General features: G+C 43.1%; 2 protein-coding genes across 7 annotated transcripts in view; both read right to left on the reverse strand.

The window, feature by feature from the left end:
* nacad (NAC alpha domain containing) overlaps nucleotides 1-2,217 on the reverse strand; it is a 16,879-nt gene extending 14,662 nt beyond the window's left edge. Inside the window, exon 1 of the mRNA XM_042106070.1 lies at nucleotides 1,776-2,217. Within this exon, the coding sequence (XP_041962004.1) occupies nucleotides 1,776-1,866 (91 nt within the window). The 5' untranslated portion in view covers nucleotides 1,867-2,217. The remainder of the gene's footprint in view (nucleotides 1-1,775) is intronic.
* A 3,731-nt stretch (nucleotides 2,218-5,948) lies between these two features.
* On the reverse strand, nucleotides 5,949-19,673 carry tbrg4 (transforming growth factor beta regulator 4). Of its 6 annotated transcripts, none has more exons than XM_042106137.1 (11): nucleotides 19,559-19,673; nucleotides 18,379-18,922; nucleotides 17,706-18,059; nucleotides 16,963-17,137; nucleotides 15,752-15,909; nucleotides 15,069-15,179; nucleotides 14,344-14,488; nucleotides 12,318-12,545; nucleotides 11,621-11,732; nucleotides 11,219-11,333; nucleotides 5,949-7,762 (listed from the first exon to the last, which is right to left on the reverse strand). In XM_042106137.1, the coding sequence occupies exons 2-11, from the start codon at nucleotides 18,793-18,795 to the stop codon at nucleotides 7,661-7,663; spliced, it is 1,917 nt and encodes a 638-aa protein (XP_041962071.1). In that variant the 5' UTR covers nucleotides 18,796-18,922; nucleotides 19,559-19,673; the 3' UTR covers nucleotides 5,949-7,660. The 6 variants fall into 6 exon arrangements, with proteins under 6 accessions (XP_041962071.1, XP_041962066.1, XP_041962067.1 ...); XM_042106132.1 differs by having other exon boundaries at nucleotides 12,318-12,548; XM_042106133.1 differs by having other exon boundaries at nucleotides 12,318-12,548; nucleotides 18,379-18,863; nucleotides 19,559-19,659.
* Nucleotides 19,674-21,080: the final 1,407 nt, after the last annotated feature.

Below are 21,080 nucleotides of genomic sequence, written 5' to 3' on the forward strand. Positions count from 1 at the left end.
TAACAAAGAAAAGGTCCTGTGGAAGATTTGTTGTCTTGTTGTGTTGATGTGCCTTGCACAATATTCTGCCTCAAACACTTTGTCCTAATCGTTTTGATCACTCTACTCCTGGACCATCCCCCCATAACCTCCACCTCCGTGTCTGTCTGTCCCAGAGTTCCCTGATTTGCTGTGTGCTGGCTTTTGAGAGACATGACTGGATGAGACACATCGGAAGTAGGTCAGCAGTAACCAATCAAAATCACAGACCTGTGCTGATGCCTCTTTTTACCCAGACATCTGAACAATCAGCCAGATGTTAGCCAGATATTAACCAACCCTTTCAAATCTTCACTGTAATTTTAGTTTTATAAGCCATCATAAATAATACATTATATATGATGAATAATAAATTGTTTTCAAAAACTGGAGAGAAAAAAACCGACCCACACAATGCAATAAACCCCACACTGGGCGACTTAACAACATGGCACAACATGGCTATGGGACAAGGTGGAATTGAGCCCCGAAACTTGGCCGCACCCTCTGAGATCCCAGCCTCTCTGGAAGCTACACTGACGTGGGTTTCAAGCAGCTGCTAAATATCTGGAAGCCTGCTGATGCTGTAGCATCCTACCTCTAAATTGGATGCTTAATAAGCAAGTGAAAACATGGTCATGGAAATTCAATGTTCTTTTTCTGTGGCTAAACATTTTAGCAGAGCAATAGCATGCTGCTTTAGAACATTTCCCCCTAATAAGAAAGCCTAAGCTTATAATATCAATGCACGTGTTTGAATATAAAGGGAAGTGTACCCGTGATTGTGAAGATTGTGCTATTGTGAACTTCGTTTAAATGAAATTCTTGGCCTCCAAACCTGACCTCCTATCCAGAGCTGATTACACATCTAAAGATAGTCCACACGTACAGCACATGGTACCAGCCAATCTCATGTGAGGTCTGTAGACACACACACACACACACACACACACACACGCGCACATGCACGCATATATGCATGGATGCATAAACACACACACACACGCACACACACACACACACACACACACACACACACACACACACACACAGACACAAACGCTGCTCTGCTTTTGTACTGGACACAATTTCATAATACTGTTCATAATACTAAATTTGACAATTTAAAATCAATGTGCCAAGAAAAAAATAAATCTTGTTGATGATGAAAACTTGACATAAAATGGCAAGGTTACCACACTGTTAGCCAATATATGTTGGCTTTACCCTTAAACAGAGACAGTACATTGTGTAAAACCAGCCATTTAAAAAAAAAGGTTCAATCCGGAAAGGAATCAATAGAGAAAAGATCAGGGATTTAGTCACAATTTATCTACGTCACATGAGTTTCACTTATAGTCAGGCATGTATGTGAGACACCTATGTCCTCATTCTCCCTCTGTGCAGATAGCATCATAGGGGAGTGAGGTGGGGTCCTTGCAGTGATGCTGTGTCATGCTCCTGTTAGATCAGAAAGGAGGCAGTGTGTTTGTTTGTGTGCGTGTGGCTGTGTGCGTGTGTATTTGTTGCTTTCCAATAGCCCCGAGGATGCACACTGGTTTGGGACGATGCTGATGGAGAGTTTGGGTGCGGCTGGACACTACCTCAGGCGGCCGCCCCTCACTCCTCTCCTCTGCCCTTGTCAGACCTATGCGCTGATGGACATTCTACAGGCTCCTCAGGATACGTGCTAAACTCTCTCTCTCTCTCTCTCTCTCTCTCTCTCTCCATTTATCCATCCATCCATCCGTCCTTACCTGGTCCAGGCAACCCCGTGTGTGTGTCCGTGTGTGTGTTGTGCAGAAGTCCAGTAGACGGGCTGTCTCTATGTGCCGTTTCCCCCGGCATGGCACCGTCTCCTCCCAAACAAGGACAAATATCACCGGCAGAAAAACAAGGGATGGAAAAACAGAGCCACGCAGAGGAACAAAGGAGAGCGCATTAATGAAGGTCCCTCAGATAGCATGTGCCTCTCTCTCTCTCTCTCTTCTGCGGAGTATCTCAGTGGCACTGCACTCAGCTCAGCAAGTGCGTGTGTGTGTGTGTGTGTGTGTGTGAGGCGTGCGCGCGTCTATGTGTGTGTGTAAGGCGTGCCGCTGACAGCGTGTGGAATCTGAGAGAGAGCTGCAGTATGCGCTCTGATTACAGGACCTCTTGCCTCTGCCTCTCCTTCTCTCTCTTTCTCTCTCTCTCTTTCGTTCTCTCCCCTCCCTCCCTCTTTTGCCCTTTCTACATGTCTTTCTTTTTCTCTCTCTTCCCCCAGACTCTTGCCTCTTCTCTCCCTCCCTCTCTTCCCCTCCCTTATATTGCTCCCTGCTCTGTGCCTCTTCTCTCCCTCCCTCTCTCTCTCCCTCCCTCCCTCCCTCTCTTCTCTCCCTCCCTCATATTGCTGCTCTGTCATTGGCCTGCTTCCTTTCTTTTCTCCTGCTTCAACTCTCCTCTCTCTCTCTCCCTCCCTCCCTCCTCTCTCTCCCTCCCTCTCTTCCTCTCTTCCTCCTCTCTCTCTCTGCCTCCTCCCTCTTCCTCTTTCGTTCTCAGGCAGTGAGAGGCTTCAGGAGATGATGTCAGCAGATTTCATGCTGTATCTCCGTGCTGCCCCTTTAATTGCAGCAGGCTCCAGCACTCCTGCGGGGTGATGAGGGGAGGGGAGGGGAGGAGAGTGGAGGGTGGATGGGAGGGGAGGGGAGGGTGGAGGGGAGGGGAGGGGAGGGGAATGGAGGGGAGTGGAGGGTGGAGGGGAGGGGAGGGGAGGATATAAGTATAAGTATGTATACTCTTTTGATCCCGTGAGGGAAATTTGGTCTCTGTATTTATCCCAATGCGTGAATTAGTGAAACACACTCAGCACTCAGTGAACACACAGTGAGGTGAAGCACACATTAATCCCGACGCAGTGAGCTGCCTGCTTCAACAGCGGTGCTCGGGGAGGGGTTAGGTGCCTTGCTCAAGGGCACTTCAGCCGTGCCTACTGGTCGGGGTTTGAACCGGCAACCCTCCGGTTACAAGTCCGAATCGCTAACCAGTAGGCCACGGCTGCCCTAAGGAGGATGGGGGGTGAGGAGGGTGCACCATGCACACTAGCTAGCTGCTAAATAAAATAGTTAGGTGCTTGCTGCACTGCTGAGTCAGAGATGGAATCAGAGAGCACAAAAGAGAAAGATAAAATCTCCCTTTCTCTTTCTCTCCATCTTTCATCCTGTATAGTCTTATGGCCTGGCCATTAGCCTTGGAAATGAACAGACACACAACAGCTACAAACAAAAACAATAGAAAAGCTTGTTCAAATTAATCTTTGTTATCTTTACCAACCTTTCTCTCCTGCATCCACCTGTACAGTAGGTTAAATACCATATAAATAATAATAAATAGCATATGTTCTGAATTGCAAAAAAAAAAAAAAAAAGACTACCTTGTAATCAACATTCACTATACTTATGCTTGAGATTTACTTGACGTGCTAGAGAGTAGCCTACCAACACTGCAGTGCAGGAGGGGACTGCTTAAGTTTGTCACAGGACCCAAGGAGAGGTTTCCCTGGCAACGGCTCCAGGGAACAATTAGATGTGGATTCGATTCAGCAAGGTTTCCATTCCTGGCAACAGTCGCGGCTTTCCTCTCACTCTCCTTTCCTCTCACTCTCCTTTCCTCTCACTCTTTCCTTTCCTCTCACTCTTTCCTTTCCTCTCACTCTCCCTCTTTCTCTTTCAGTTCTTCCTGTCATTTTCATTGTTCTGCAACTCATGCCCAAATGCAAGGTACTTTCACAGTAAGGCGATTAAACTGCACTTGTATGTTATTAAAGCATCATGACGCCATTAGAAATGAGACTAAATTGTTTAGATATGAGGCGATATGTTAAAGTTAACATCTTCATGGATGGTTTTTCAGTCTACCTGCATACATCAATCAATGTTGACATGGTATTTTAAATATGAAATTCAAATATTACAGGAAATAAATGAACAATTGTACCCAAACTGTCTTGTCTACCCCTAGCCTGGGAATACCCATACTGTGCGAACATTCGGCAAATTTGGGATTTGCTCTGCAGGTCCATCTGGCAGAGGCCTAAAATACGGGCATGTAAATCCAATCGCTAATCTGGCATGGAAGTGTATTTCTTTGGAATTGAACAACTGTGATGGTCTGGGTGTTTTCAGGCTAGTTTACCCCGGCTGTCAGTGGCAGGTGTTAACATGGGCAACAGAAGCAATTTCCACATTTGTAAAGGGGGCAATGTTGAATAATGCATTGACAATGCTGGAGTGGGGGTTTAGTGCGCTGGGTAAGCCTGGACCACCACGCTCGTCTGGATCAGTCAGGATCAGTATAGCCATCTCTAGTTAAGAGGTCATGGTAGGGGGTTGGTAGTGAATTAGTTCATGGGCAGACACTCTTAAGCTCAATGGCTTGGATTTAATTGTCTGACCATCGTGGTCCCTAGCATGTCTGAGAAAGGACTTTGTTATGTGGCTCTAATCACTTAGGCAATGATCCAATTCTGTTTGTCCCATACAGAAACCACTTGCCATTAGCAAGTCATCTTTTGAGGTGTTTGTACTTCAAACAGTATTGAATTGAGAGAGGCTACAAGTCCATCGCCAAAAAAAAAAAGACCTCTTCGTCCCCACAAAACTTGCTTTAAAGTGAGGGTCAGTGTTATCTAGTGTGCCCCAGCATTTAGAAAAGCAGTGAGAAATAACAGCAATCAGGAAGAGATCTGAAGAACAAAGGAGACCCTAAAAAGACAAAAGCGGACAGTCTAACCCTCATTCACCTGCCTGTATCAGAGAGAAGCAAGCTCTCTCTTCTCTCTCCCTTTTGTTCATGGAGGCGTTGGCCAGGGCCGCTCAGCAGAGGTTATATAATTAAGCAATATAGCACGAGTGAGAGTGGGGTTGGTCATGGATATTCCCACGGGTGTTGTTCGGCCGTAGCCACGAGGAACGTCTCTCGGCCAATCAGAAACAAATAAATAGTTCCATAGAACCCAATTGTTGTATAATTGTGTCTAGCTATGCTGGTCACTGTTGTCTCCCGCTACAATGGGGACTCATGCAGCCTCAGGACCAGATGAACTCCTCTAAACCCAGCCAGTCTGCGTTTCCCTTAGGACAGCAATATGTGACGCACTTACCTAGGAATAGAATAGAAATGCAGTGAAACCCCTAATGGGACATCTGAGGTCAGGGAGGGTGCATTTGACAAATGGTTTCACACCTAACTGAGCCTTCAGTGAAGAGGGTCAGATCAAGGGGTGGTCATCTTGAATGTTTCAATCACAAACAGATGGACATGTTTTACAACAGATAACTTATGAAAACCTCTGCAGTGGCTCTTAACAATTATAAAAGTTTTAAATCACAAATGGCAAGTTAGAGTTGAGAAGCAATCAGGTCATTTCCTATTCAAAAAGCAGTACGTACATAATCACAAGCTTTTATTGTACTTCATCGACATCTTGCAGCCATTTGCTTACTTGAAAAAGCACACAGCAGCCACAGCAACTCAATGCCTACTCCTGTAGGAGCCTCTTAAATCAATTATCACAAGCCAGAGGCACAGACTGCATTATGTTTCAGGCCATATACATTACATCATGATCAGATTAAATACCCACGAGATCACGCTCGTACACTAAAACGTTGAAAAAAAAAACACCTGTAGAAAAGCCACATATCTCAGTTGTTGAGTTATCCACAAATACAAACTCATGCCATTCAAGGCATTCAATATGTATTCTCTAGGTCAACAGTCTGTGTAGGATTCTTTGATGACAAGATATTTCTTTCCCTCTTTCCACATGTTAGCAGTTCTCCAGAGAGGAGTATTAAGATGGTGATGGGTGGCATAGTTTAGGCAGCTGACTGGGAACGCATTTCAGCTTTTGGAAATTCCCAATCCAAATTATCATGACCAAATTATTATTCTTTTTAAACTATGGCCACAGCCATGCATACACCTCAGGGTTAGTCTGTTATGTATCTAAAACAAAAAGGCAACATAAAAGTTTTGACTCACTCCGAGACCCTCAAGTTCAGAATGGCTTTTGTACCCTGACAGTAAAACTAGCGCTGTATGCTAATCTGGCCCCTTGGTCCTGACAGTACCGGTAATGAGGATGTGAATGTCAAGCCGAGCATACTAGAACCTGGAGTTCCCTGCTGGACATCAGGCCTCAGAAATCAGAAAATGAATTTTAATTTGCTTTCATTTCATTTTCATGACAGATTGAAATGAGACTTTCTTTCATCATCGCCGCTCTACTGGTCATCTGTGATATGCTCAATGTGGGATAGTGCAAGTGTGGGTGGGGTAATTCCTTAAACGTCAATATTAAAGAGAGAAGCTTCTTTCCTTACATATATGCGCGCAGTCGCGCACACACACACACACACACACACACACACACACACACATTGGATTTTATACTGCAACAATACTGGTGCACAAGGCTTCTGTGGTCACATAACTTGAGTCTTCAAAACACTAACAAAACTCATTACTTTATCCTCAATTTAATAGGCTAGACCAGTTTTGCCAAACAGCCCTGAAACAGACTGTAAGCTCAAGGCTACAGAGCGACTTTAGAGTGCTAAAATTCTGCCCGTCAAACCAATTCTGCCTTTTCAGACAAAATTACCTTAAACTACTGTACACACCATCCAATATTGTCTAGTTCTGCATTCAGACCACCACATCTACATCCAACACATGTTAATTCACGCATGTTATCCAACAAATGAGATGAAGGAAAACCTAATGATAAACATTTTATTTACTCTAATTTCCATGTATAATTTTCAGTGAGTAAAATGTCAACATTTTTTTTAAATACCAAGTACCACAGAGCGCATCCCAATATGAGCATGTGCTGCAGGCCACCAATGCTATTAATTACATATATTCAAATAAAACTGATGGGCATATCGACAGGATGACCAGGCACAACTGCTACCTGTGTAACCAGAACAGGTGCAGTATAAGCCAAAGTAGTTCTTGTTCTGCATTAAAATTGTGTGTCCAGTTTAAAAGTCATGTTTCCAACTTTATATTTTCAGAGACCAAAAGCCAGAAGCATCTGACTTTCTCCTCTCCCCAGTCCTCTTCAGTAGTTCTGTTTTTTGTTTTCAGCTCAGTTTCTCCGTCTTTGGGTATCCCAACATCCTTCAGCATCTTCATCGAAAGCTTTACAGCAGTCTCCTTGGTAACAGGGAAAGCCCCAGAAGTGTTGTCAAGGCAACAAGATTAAAAAATATCTGAACATTTCTAGAAATGTCTCTGAAATATGAATAACGGCTGTTAGAGCTTTGATAAAGCTGCTTGGGGTGTCCAATAACTTGATTTGTTGATGATAATTTAGAGGCTCTTGGCTCTGATGAGGCTTATGACTGGAATGGTCTCACAGTTATGGTGGTTTGGTTCAATGAGTACAATAATGATGTAACACACAAAAAAAGTCCTGCTTCTGCTTCAGTGCTGTAGTATTTGGCATTCTGTTTGCTTTGTTTTTTGTGGGGTCTTGTGGGCCCCTTCTGTAGATGGGGGGCCTTTGATGGCGGTGCTCAGGGTCACTCCTCCGTGCTGAAGCCCTCGGGTCTGATCCCTGGTCAGGTGAAGCAGGCTCGGCGGTCACGTCCGCTCACTTGGCCATCTCTTCAGCCACGGCCTTGCCCATCTTGTCCCTCAGGTAGGCCACCCTCTGCCAATCACTTTTCAACTCCAGCCATTCATAGTATGGCACCTGCAAAATGACAAAAAAGACCCCAGTATAAGTATATATACTCTTTTGATCCCGTGAGGGAAATTTGGTCTCTGCATTTATCCCAATCCGTGAATTAGTGAAACACACTCAGTACACAGTGAACACACAGTGAGGTGAAGCACACTAATCCCGGTGCAGTGAGCTGCCTGCTTCAACAGCGGTGCTTGGGGAGCAGTGAGGGGTTAGGTGCCTTGCTCAAGGGCACTTCAGCCGCTTCCTACTGGTCGGGGTTCGAACCGGCAACCCTCCGGTTACAAGTCCGAAGCGCTAACCAGTAGGCTACAGCTGCCCCGCATCTCATTTGACAGGATATCCATAACCATCATTTCCACTGATAGAAAACTCCAAACTCTCAACTATCTTGAAATATTCAGTCATCAGATTTAACAACTAATCGTCATAATTCACTTCCTAATCCACTCAATTTAGTTCTTTATTCCGCCACATTTGATAAATGGAATGGTGCGTGTGCGGCACCATGTCTGATGTTTACTGACCCAATCAGCCCTGATGTGGGAAGGGTTTGGGAATTAGCCACGTTTGGGAAATTACAGGCAGTTCTTTCTAAGTGGCCCTGGCTGGGCCCACAGCGTAAGGAGATTGGCCTACTTACAGCAGCAGACATCACAGGGCCCTGCGCAAAAACTGGCTATATATACACACAAGCTCGCCACCAAAATGAGTGTGGGGAAAAAAGCGTCTCGTTTTAGCATGGCTCACGGCTCATCTGCATTAGCAGCACGGCTAACCAAGCCGGATTAGCAACACAGATCATTAGCATGCAGACAACTCTCCGTGGCTGGCTAAGCTCTTTTATTAACCTAACTAGTAACCAACCAGAGACAGGGAAAAAGTGAAAAAAAATTAGGTGATTGAAACAAATTGCCCAGTAAACATACATTCATCACAAAACAAAAATAGCAACCTCTCCACCTACAGACGACAAATACAAACTGTGGGCAATCACTAACAGATACATAATGCCTGTGTTTGTTAGGTGTATGGTTTGCACTGTTTTTGCTTGACAAAACTTAGTGACTAAGTGCAGTCTTCTCATACCAGCAGTTTTAGAGTATTTAGAACATACTATGGACTGACTAAGCATTAGTGAGACTAAGCTTCTAAGAATACCTGGGCGGCCATCTCAAGAATTAAAGACACTGAGGACTTAAGCCACTCAATTTGATTAACTTAGGAATAACAACACCATGGGGGACAATTGGAAAGTTTCCATTTGCTTAAACGTGCAGTCTACAGAGAAAGCCTATGTGCTGTCTACAGAGAATGCGTTCTTGCATGTTGCGTGCGTCACGCATGTTGTGTGCGTCACGTGTGTGCCGTTATTTTGAGCATTTTCAGCATGCCAGCTCATTGCTAGTGATCTGTGAGCCTTGCAAATTTAAAGGAGAAGTCAGCAATTGCACAAGAAGTCACAATTGTTTATGTTTATATTTAAATGTATTAGTATACTGCAAAAACTGACGAGACTCCTTAAAATAAATCAAACTCTTCTTAAATGAGCTCAAAATTATCTTTCGAGAGAGCGCTTGGTAAGACTTTTTGTACAAAAAGCAATACCAAATAGATTTTTTTAAAAAATCTTAATGAGATTAATAACACTTAGTTAGATTTGATCTTTTGCAGCGTAGACACTTTAATCCAAAACATACATTATATTTTAACCAAGGACCAAACAAAACACACCAGAGGTAGCTCACCCCTCCCTTCAGTATTCCCAGAGACACTTCACACAGGGTTTTGTTTTTGTTTGGGGGACAGGCTGCCCCCACTTTATTTGTTTCCAGTTTTCGGAGCCTGGGCTACCTACAGAGACCGTTTTTTTTTTTTTTGTAGTGTACTCACGGAATGGGTAGCTAGCGAATTGTGAGGAGATGATTGCTGAATGTGACAAAAAATAGCAGGGGCTTGAAATCGCATCGCTGACTGCACCATTAAAGTACCATATAATAGCCCAACTAGCCACCTCCTGCCATAGTTGCTACCTCCAGTTAACACTATTTCTCACTATTTTTACTCAAACCTATCTCGTCCAGCTCAGAGGACACACAGAGAAGCATTCGATTTAAAGCCTTACTTATGTTCCCCTTTTGTATGAAAATGAGTTTGGGTTTGTTTCAAGCGTTGCTCCATTTTGACCTTATCTGCAGGCTTTCAGAAAACCTAAATACAAGCAAAAATTTGTACCGTAATACTAATAACCAAGGTTTATTAGACTGATTTTTTGCTATACATGGGAATGCATTTCTTTTATTCATGCTTCTTTATGATTAAAGCACAACCTGATTCTAATTCATTGGGCTGTCGGGCACTGTGGTTAAATATTGTTTTTTTTCTCCATATTTTAATAAAACAGTGTTCTGCTATTTATACACAATGCGGCTAATACACAGGACATTACTGTATGTACAAAAGGCATTGTCTGTGTCTGTATTTAACATTGGGAATAACGAGTCTTTCGCCATGATGTCATCACACACACAAACACACAACACAAGCCAAAAAGAGGTTAGCAGAGACTTATCTCGGTATCTTCTGCAGGTCTCTTTATGTGCGTCTCATCAACAGGAAAGTGTTGATTGTGTGCTAAGTGCAGGCTGTAATAGGCTGTTAAGCTAATTCTATGGACAATCTACTACAGTGCTAACAACATTCGCATAATCAGCATGTCCTGCAATGCACTGAGATCTGCTCCTACTGCTAGCAGCTAATGGGTGAAGAAGCGCAAGCTGGCTCATCATATATATATATATATATATATATATATATATATATATATATATATATATATATATATATATATATATATATATATATATATATACACACACACACACACACACACACACACACAGTACAGCACAGCTGTGGTCTTAAGGTGAAAATGAAAGTCACAGCAGGATACTGACCGCCAGGTGGAAATCAGTGCCCAGTGCTCCCTATAACTTTGAGATCGTAGAAAACAGGCAGCCACACTAAAAATCTAACTGCAGGCAAAGAATAAGCAAAACTGTGCTGCACAGCAAAGACTTGGTACAATAAACGCAACAGCACTCTGGATCCAAAACAAGGCCTCAGGCTACTTTTTATGACTTTTGTCATTTATTTTTTTTATCACACTAAGGGCCTCCGTGTAACACTGCGGTACTGTGGATGCTACAATGTTGTACTCACTGAAAAACCATTTGCCCACGGGGACAATAAAGAATCTATTATTTTCGGTTAGTATGTGTACAATTTCCATTGATTAAAGAGGTCATTTAGTGGCACTACAATCCTTCCCGTTTTACTATTGCACCATCACCTTCCTATCTGCCCTGGCTGTTTTTAACCCACTCTCTCTTTCTCAATGTTCTATTAAGCATCCTTCCTCATCTCTTCTTCAATCTGTCATTCTCCCCTCTTCCCCCTACATACCTCGACAACAAGGAAACCCGCTAGCTGGAGGTGTCGTTTCTGCATCGCAAAGCGCCCAAGGAGTTCTTTGCTTCTCAGAATGAAGTTAGGGAACTCCCACGCCACAAACCCCATCCTGTATACATTGACACGAGAACAGACACAGACACAGAAACACACACACACCAAAATGTTTTAAATAACATATGTCATAACATCCCTGTTAATTTCTCATAGAAGAAAGGAGCAACACTATGCACATACAGTTTGTTTGAGCAGGATGTGCTTTCATTCACATTACTTTTAAATCTTCATACAGAAAGGATGAAAACAAAAAACACGATGCAACAGTAGTATGTGCCTATTCTGTACTTGCATTCATGTGTGTGTGTGTGTTTACTAATTACGATGTGAGCCTCTCACCTTCGTGCTCCATCAGGTAAGGGCTTATCCCCGCCTCCTCCAGGTAAGTGTGGGGCAGTGAGAGCATTCAGCTCGATCGGCTTATTCTCAGAATCTAAAATCAGCTCACCATCTGATCAACACACATAAACACAAACAAGAGGACGTCTTAGTCAAGAGCTAGCATCCATACAACTACACTGTGTTAGCATACACTGTGTTAGCATTATTTGTGATGGCCTACTAGCATCTATAAACGTACTGTACACTGTGTTAACATTATTTGTGATGGCCTACTATTGGGCGCTCCAAGACTGCAGATGAACACAGTCGGTACACTAATGCAGATATCACACTATGACTAACAGGGAGCAGTGATGAGAATCAGTTTGGCAATAATTAATTAATCAAGTAATTTTTACAACAACCAATATACACCTCATTGAAACAAACAAATAGATGTGCTATGTCACATGTCCTATGTTGTCACATCTCATAGGCCAAGCAGACTAGCTACCTTTAAAAAAATCCTACACCGTAGATACAGACATCCCCCTGACAACTGGATAATATTGCGATATGAATTTAGAGCAGATTTCAAGATGAGCTGCCTATTAAGGCAGAAAAATTACATCTTGAAATGAGACATCCCCATCCATCCTGAGCTTGGCCACTGCCACGATATACCATTGACCTAATTAAATCAAATGACTCTAACCTAGAGTCCAGCCATAGCAGGTGGCGACGGAGGTGCGCAGGGTGTTGGGCTTGGAGTCGGTCAGGCTTGTGAGCGCGGCGTGGAGGGCCGTCTGTAGCGGTGACGGCGGTGACGTGCGGGCGGGCTCAGAGGACGCGGTGGGGACGCAGCAGCCCAGTCCACCCAGGCTCCCCTCCATCATGATGTGCAGCAGCTTCACGCGGTAGCTCTCCACACGGGCCGCACTGCCTTCTGGTGTGTGTGTGTGTGTGTGTGTGTGTGTACACATGTTGAGGGGAGATGCGACAAATGTGGGATGAGTGAAAAAGAGAAAAAAGAATGGGGTCAAAAAATATGTTAAAACAGAATCTGTTGCCATCTGTATACTTATTTTCAGCTAATCTTACAATGGCTTATCCACAAGACCGGGAAAAACAAAAAATTAAATGGGTTTCATCTACCCAGGCCCACTGAAAACAGATTTATTCAGTTGTGTATTCCTAGGTGTATATTAGACACAATAGTGCCGCCCTCTGCTTGACTGATGTACTGCAGATAAAACCTAAAATCTTTTATGACAGCATGCATGTGCTCTCCATCCTTACAAACCACCACATATACTGTATATGAAGGAACATTACTACATTTGTTTTATAAAATATAATTCAAGGAAAGGATTAAGATACATTGTCACAAGGACACAGATATAATGTCACACGCACACATTACTGATGCAAAGGTACAATGTCCACGGTTTGGTCTGTATCACAAACAGTTTTTGGGCCAAGGTAATGGCTTGGTTTCAGTATCTTATTTTTTTATTTTCAATTATAAATTAAATTAACAAAATAAATAAATGCATCTAAAAATTACAACAACATATTTTTCCTATTCAATTATGAAATGAGCTATATGTAAGGGATAATGTATAGAACGCCGGTCATTATGGGGAAAATAAGTCCCGACAGGGCGAACCGGACCCCGACGCACCAGCGGAGGGGTCTTGTTTCGCCCTGAAGGGACTTATTTTCCCCATGATGACCGGCGTTCTATACATTATCCCGCTTATTATACGGCTACTTGTCAAAACGAAAAAATAAACTCCATGATATGTCTCTTTACACTTATTTGTTACCGTTTCGTCGTGGCTTTTGCTGAGAAACAAATAGTTCGCAACACACGCTGAACTTGAATCAAACATTCGACGACACAAATGTATCAGTTCAATTTCCATGAAACTTGGGAAGTGGGAAGTAGAATTGTTTCAGTTTTGCTAACTTTATCAAACATGTGGCCTTGGTAGAGGACAAAGTTCCCTTGATTTATTTTTTGTCACAAATTGTTGATGGAAAGCAGCAGGGAGAGGTTGGAGTGTTTTCTCTGAGTGGACACTCCCTGATGGATACAGTGAATAAAGCTGGACGATAGCTGCATATGAGACATTATGTTAGAAGCTTCCACTTGAGCCGACTGCAGTAGTAATGCTAACTATACTTCATTTGTTTACAGTCTTCTTAGCCTCAGCATTGTAGCACTGAAATCCAAAATGTTGCCTTATAGCGGATAAAGAAGACAGCGGTACCTTTTCAACATTTGCTTTTGTCTCGCTAGTCGCTAAGCTTACGTTGAAGCTTTCAGTCAGCTGTGTTTTAGTTTGTTTTAACTGCTTTTATCTGCTTCTCTAACTCCTGTTAGCAGACAGAGTGCTGATAGGGTGCAGGGAAATGCTAATTGGCTCCAGCGGCGGTCTGTGAATGTAGACCTACAACGTGCATGCAGCTTGCAGCGCAATAACCACGTTTTGACAATAATAAATTAGTGCTGTATTACGGCAATTCATGCCTACGTATCAAACCGTAGGGGGTGTGCCGTTTGGTTCGAGAGTGTACCATGGTGCCGTGACATCCCCAACACACACCTAAAAGTTTCTCCTGAAAGGCTGGGCTGTGTGAGGGCGGTGATGTACTCCGGTCTGGCCTGCTGCATCACACACAGGGACCACACCACATCCACACACACACACACACACACACACACACACACACACCTGATAGTTTCTCCTGGAGGCTGGTCTGTGTGAGGGCGGTGATGTACTCCGGTCTGGCCTGCTGCATCACACACAGGGACCACACCACGTCCACCTGCAGGAAGGGCTCCAGACGGGGCAGGGTCGCCTTCAGAGCAGAGTGCACCTGCACCCACAAACACAAATAAATAAACACAAACATACTCGTACACACTAGAGTTGGGAAAGTGAAATATTACAATCAAGTAGAAGCGATAAGAAAGAACTGGAACCAAAAATCTACAAAAATGAGAAAATAACAGAAATACAAAAATAACAGAAATTGCAAACAAGGACAAGTAGTTTGCCACCTACATCATACAACAAGGCCTAGCAGTTAACCAGCTGCTCTACAGTATATTGATCTGTACAGTATATGTTAAAGCCTTCATATTTTATTGCACTTCATCAGATCAATACTTCAACTAAATGTTCTCTTTCTGAATTTTCAGTTAAGTCTTAAGAGCATTGACTACTCCTGGAATAAAAAATAAAATATATATTTAACATTGTTGCTTTTACACTCTGGAATCAAAATGAGGAATCAATAGGAACCGGATTCAATACACAGAATCAGAACTGAAATCAGAATTGTAAAACATTTAATGATGCCCAACCCTAACACACACACACCTCAATATTATCACATGATGAAAGAAATGTGTGTAAGAAAGTAACTTGATCCAAGTTTAGAAGTAGACTCTGACCTTGCTGAAGAAGGCCTCTCCTTTGCTTGGCTGGAAGTTGAGCTTCGCTAGAGACATGAGTAGGTTACATAGCTGCAGTGTGCTGTACTTCTCACTGTTGGCCACGTAGTGCTGCAGCAGTGGATAGAAATCAGGAAATAAAGAGCAGGGAAAGATAAGAAAAAAACAAAGGAAAATGTTATGACCAACAGATACCAATTTACTCACCACCAAAAAATATTATTGCATATCTTCAACATCTTCACATACATGTACTTATTACTTATAATAATAGTGATGCAATCACACAAATATGACTCTTTTGCTGAAGCTGCTACTCCCTACATTAAATGTCTGTTAGGGTCAATCTTGGGAAAAGTGGTTTATGAACAAACATTCCAACACTATGAGTTTACTTCCTGTTGTATTCTCAGCACACGGTCAGGCCCGGGCTACACCGGGCCTGCAACTGAAGCGCTCCATTCGCATAGCGTAAAAAAAATGTTTTGAGGTCTAGTTTTTTTAGAACGTGCGTGCCGCCATCACACCTGGTGTAGCCAGTTCTTTTGATTACAGTGGACGCTAATTGTTGCAGCAGACGCTACGCAAATGGAACACTTCAGTTACATGCCCGCTGTAGCCTTTCTATCATAGTGTAGTCTTAGTATCATAGTGTAAATCATGAACAAACATCTGTGAGTCACCTCTGTGAAGGCTTCAAAGAGTGCCAGGTGGAGCCACTTCAGGAAGGCAAAGGACTTGGCGCAGCGTGTCACATCAGTTGAGCTCAGGTCAGGTGTCCTAGGCAACAGCTCGGCCGCAATGCGTTGGAATACCTGAGTTTGGTGAAAGTTGAGTTTACCTGAGACAAGACAAGACAAGACCAGTCAAATTTAGCATACTGCTATTACTGAATAGCACATTACTATTACTGAAATCAAATCTACAAATAAATTATGTTGGGTCCACATTCCACATGCTAAAGTGTATAAAATATCTACAGTTCTGGAACAAATTAAGAGACCACTGCACATTTTTCTATTTCATTCAGCGACCATAGGATGACATCAAAAGAATGTGCAGTGGTCTGGTCTGTTTTTTTCCAGAGCAGCATGTCTATTTAATTTCATTATTTATTTTGTTTGTTTGTTTATTTATTTGGCTACTTGCTAGTTTATGAAATTAAGCACAGACAAGTTGGAATGCATTAATCAACACTAGAAGTTTCAGCCATCAATCTAAAAGCAGACCAGAACATCCAACAACAACAGTGCAAGAATGACACACATCCAATAATCCCACACATTGTTTGTAACAAAAATTATGGAGATTCTAAAAATAAATCTAGAGGGGAAAGATGGCACTTTCACATTCTGTGAGTATGAGCATAATTAAAAGGTGTATACCTACTCACTTATTGCATTTTATTGAGCAAACTGTTCAGCATTGCAATGATATTAAACGGCAACTACTGTAATAGCCTGGAGACCAGACGAACCATTTGACTTTGCTCTGGTTAGGCCTTCTAGCCACCTCCCCATTCAGGACAATTTCTCGATCACTAAAAACGCGGGAATCAATCACAACCACTTACCCAGCATAGAGTGGGCTTTATACAACAACAGTTGGTAACGCTTTGTACACAACCAATGTCTGACTCTTTGAAATTGATTAAACAACTGGATTTGAAATAAGTATTTGTTTGCTATACTTCTGAAAGGATTCTGTAGTAAATGAAGAGAGAAGGTCCAGACATGGTCTCATTTTAAAATTGGTTCAATTGCCAGCCAGGCTAGTCAGCAAAGTTTAGACGACTATTTCATAAAAGCTGTGAAAATCATTCGACTCCCATGTGTGCACACTCCAGGTGAGAATGTGAAATGCATGTTGGCGTGCGTAGAATCGTTGGCTATACCGTAGGCGTAAGCTACGTCCAGCAGCAGGGGGGTGCTGAGCTCCTTGGAGGGTCTCTGCAGCAGGTGGTAGGAGAGTGCCCTGAGCAAGGGCACCGTCCGACGGTTCTGAGACGCCAGCGCCTGTGCCACCCTGCGGATGTCCTCCGCCACAAAGTGCTCCGCCAGCTCCAGGGCCTGCCACACCATTGAGCAGGAAGGAAAGGAGTGTTACTCTCTAAACCTCTACTTTCCTTGTGCTTCACAAGACAACACCATTTTAGTAAGGTTCAAAATCCCTGTGCACAGCCCTTCTTCCTCCAGGTGCTGATGGTGTGCAGTATAACTATTGAAAAGTAAAAAGGTAGTATACATCGCACACTGGAGGGTATTTTGCGCCAAATAATGTCAGCAAAATACCCTCCAGTGTGCGATGTATACTACTTTTTAACACCATTTTAGTATCGTTATAGTATTGAGATGTATAGCTAATAAAGATAATAATGGGTTTACTCTTACAGAATTATGTGGATTAAGTGTAGAGGTTTTACTGTGAACATCAGGCAAAATCAGGCAATGGGTGGCATTTTGTCTGTTTGTGCAATGTGGATGTATGTGTGTGAATCAACGTAGTGCATAAATGTGTGCATACTTTTGTGTACATGCTTTCTCTGTGTGTGTGGGTGTGTGTTTTCTATGTGTGTGTGTGCTTCTGTGTGAGAGAGCATATGTGTGTGTGTGTGTGTGTGTGTGTGTGTGCGTGCACCTTATCCTCCAGTTTCTCGATAAGCGTTGGCGGTAGGTGGGCGGCCCTGCCCATCAGCATACTGACTGTCCTCGGCTCGCTCAGCTCTGTCCAGCGCAGCTCCAGCTGCTTGGCCAGCTCATTGGCCAGCCCCGGGGCCTCTCCCTGGCTCTGGCCCTGGCCCTGCCTCGCCAGCCGCGCCTGCTCCGACACCGCCCACTCCATCAGGAAGGCCAGCTGCTTGTAGGAGAAGCGGCGCACGCGCCACAGCGCCTCCATCTGGAGAGAGCGCAGCACAGCGTCTCCGGGGGGCACGTCCAGCTGGGAGGCGGCACGGAGCGCGCTCACCAGCGTTCCGTTCCACACTGATGGAACCTGATGTAGTCCAAAACCAAAGAAAGGTCAGCGCAGGAACGACAGTTTGACTATTAATATCAATCAACAATCTCCAATCAACAGCCGCTAATATTTACTTCAGATTACAAAATAAAATCAAAGCTACAGGCTAAACTACAAAAACCTTAAAAACGCCCATCGTCTCTTCATTGATTCCCTGATATATAGTTGCAGGTATCCTAACTTTTGAACAGGTTTCCAGATACAACACAATGTAATACAATGGTTGGCAGTAATTAGTGCTAGTGTGTTTGTTTCTCTATTTAAAGATAGAGTGAGACGATTCTGAAGCGCTTACCTGAGTGCTAACTGTATTCAGGAGCGCGGCACAGCTAGGGTCATTCACCAGCTGCCTCCTCTCCTCAGCACTCTTCTCCAGAGCCAGCCGGTTAACTTGGGCCAGACACATTGCGGCCTGGTTGGCAGAACCACCGTGTGCCTTCCACAGTCGCAGCACTTCCTCTGGTGATTTGGCGCTGCTGACCTGCTCGTCGAGCTGGGTGCGCTTGAACGTAAAGCCGCTTTCTTCCTCTCTGGCCAAGCCGTGTCGGTCACACAGGCCTCTTGCTGCCACCAGAGGCCTGGTTCCAGCCTGGGGGAACAGCAGCTCTGCAGGCTGGGCTGTAGAGGCCTGGACGAGGGCAGAGGCAACTGAGGAACCTCTGGAGGAGCGGGGCAACACCCAGGCCAAGCGACACAACATCCTCATTGTCATCTATGCAACCAGTCGGCCTAGCAAACCACTGTCAGCTCACAAGTCTTCAAGCGGCAACCACATCATCACTACTTATGAGAGAGAGAGAAATAGATAGAGCGAGAGAGTGAGTGAGAGAGAGAGAGAGCTAGAGAGAAAGAGAGAGGTTACAATTAGAGCATAAAATTATTTATCTTTCCAGCCTCTCAGAAATGCACATGAAAAAATGAATTATGCCTGAATAGTACTACAGCATCCTGTCTGAAGAAAGTGGTCTAAGTGGTAGCTCCAGTCCGTGATATCGGTAGTCAACGTTGCAACATGCTCAGTAAATTAGGAATGTTTATTTATGTTTATGATTCTTGATTTATTCTTGAATTTCCCCTAGGGATCAATAAAGTATCTATCTATCTATGATATTTATGATTATGTTAACGTTACACAAGCATAGCAAAAAACGCATGTGTTTAGTAACGACAAGATGGCATAGCACATACTCGCTCTTATTACTTATTTCAAATAACGGATAACATTTTTAGCAACATCTTTATACACGTTTCACACGTAAATAATGAAACTATAAATGACAAGTGACCAGCCGTACTGCCTATGACAAGCCTTTCCTGACCTTGCCCAGCAGCTTGAAGCTCTTATGAAACTGTCAACGTAAACATGCAATTCCAACAGTTTTGGCAGTTGATCATTCTATACCTAACTCTTTCCAGGTATCCACGTGGATATGACTAATACATGCAAAATTCAGTGGATGCAAACATGGTATTACCTTTCAATATTATCTCGCAAGTTGAAAAAGGCGACATTCACATGGATAGCCGGTGGACGTCGCAGAGAATGTGCGTCATGGTCATGTGAGTAAAACAACTATAGTGATTGGCTGCTATTCTGCTCAATGACATTCATCGCTTTAACATAACATAGCCTAACCAAGTTTATCTGTGAACAAATAATGTATTTAGGTAGAATAGTATTACTATTGATGTTGAAATACTACACGATGGCATGAATTAAAAACATTAAGAGCCATTGCCAGTGAGAGATAGACTGGCCTATTCAGACAAATGTATTTTTCTTCATGCCTTTTTTGGTGAATGGCAAAGGAATAATAGAATAATAGAAAAACACACTCAGGGCTAGGCCTACTTCAACAGTGTAGGCCTACACCGTGTTCCAAATTATAATGCAAATTGGATTCAAGTGTCATTTATTTTTTTGTTTTTCAATTAAACTAATGGATGGTATTGTGTAGGGCTCTTTGGATCATTGAAATCAATCTCAGACACCTGTGATAATTAGTTTGCCAGGTGAGCCCAATCAAAGGAAAACTACTTAAGAAGGATGTTCCACATTATTAAGCATGCCACAGTATTCAGAGCACAGGTGGGGTTGTGCAGACAAAGACATAATAAGGAAGATTTCTGCCAGACAAATTCATAGAATTAAGAGCAGCTGCTAAAATGCCATTGCAAAGCAGCAAACAGGTATTTGAAGCTGCTGGTGCCTCTGGAGTCCCGCGAACCTCAAGATGTAAGATCCTCAAGAAGTAGGGATGGGCAGAACGAGGCTTTGTGAAACAACGAAACGTTCGAAGCAATTGCGCCGGAATGTGTCGAGGTTTCGAAACAATCCGACACACGTAACTCCATGGTGACATCTAGTGGCCAGTTTTGCTAACATTACATTTTGACCGTGAAGCACAACTGCTTCAGACGAAGAATATAAATAGCCAACATGGAACGCAAGATTTCGTCCACAGCCACCTGGTTCAGTGGTTAACACACTTGCATTCGGCCGGAGCGGCCGGTGTTCGACTCCCTGCTGGTGCTTAGAAATTTCAGACTAGTATATGCGTTCAGTAACTAGAACATTTTTATATCTGCCAGTTAGATGTTTTGTTATTTTAGTTTCATAGTACATTATCCTTTGGAATATGCTGGAGAGGAAAATGCTACAATGGTTTTAAAATGTAGGCTATGCTTATGGCCCAGGGTTTTTTTTTGGAACATGTTGTAGGGAAATAAAGGATACATGTGAAGCAGGTTAGACTAATCAGGTACAACATGGGAAAAATAAACAACACATTTTTTGTATGTCAACATACATTTTTATTATAACAGTTGTTCTGCCGTCTTGGCATTTAATCTGTTTCTTGTTTTTGAATAAACCTCCCCAGCCTTGGAAAAAATTATTTCACAAGGCACACTTGTTGCTGGCATGCACAAATATTTTTTTGCCATCACAGTTAGGTTTGGATAAACCACTCTCCTCTCCTGCCAGTATTTCAAAGG

This window comes from Alosa sapidissima, chromosome 10, assembly GCF_018492685.1.
Source record: "Alosa sapidissima isolate fAloSap1 chromosome 10, fAloSap1.pri, whole genome shotgun sequence".
Taxonomy (NCBI): domain Eukaryota; kingdom Metazoa; phylum Chordata; class Actinopteri; order Clupeiformes; family Clupeidae; genus Alosa; species Alosa sapidissima.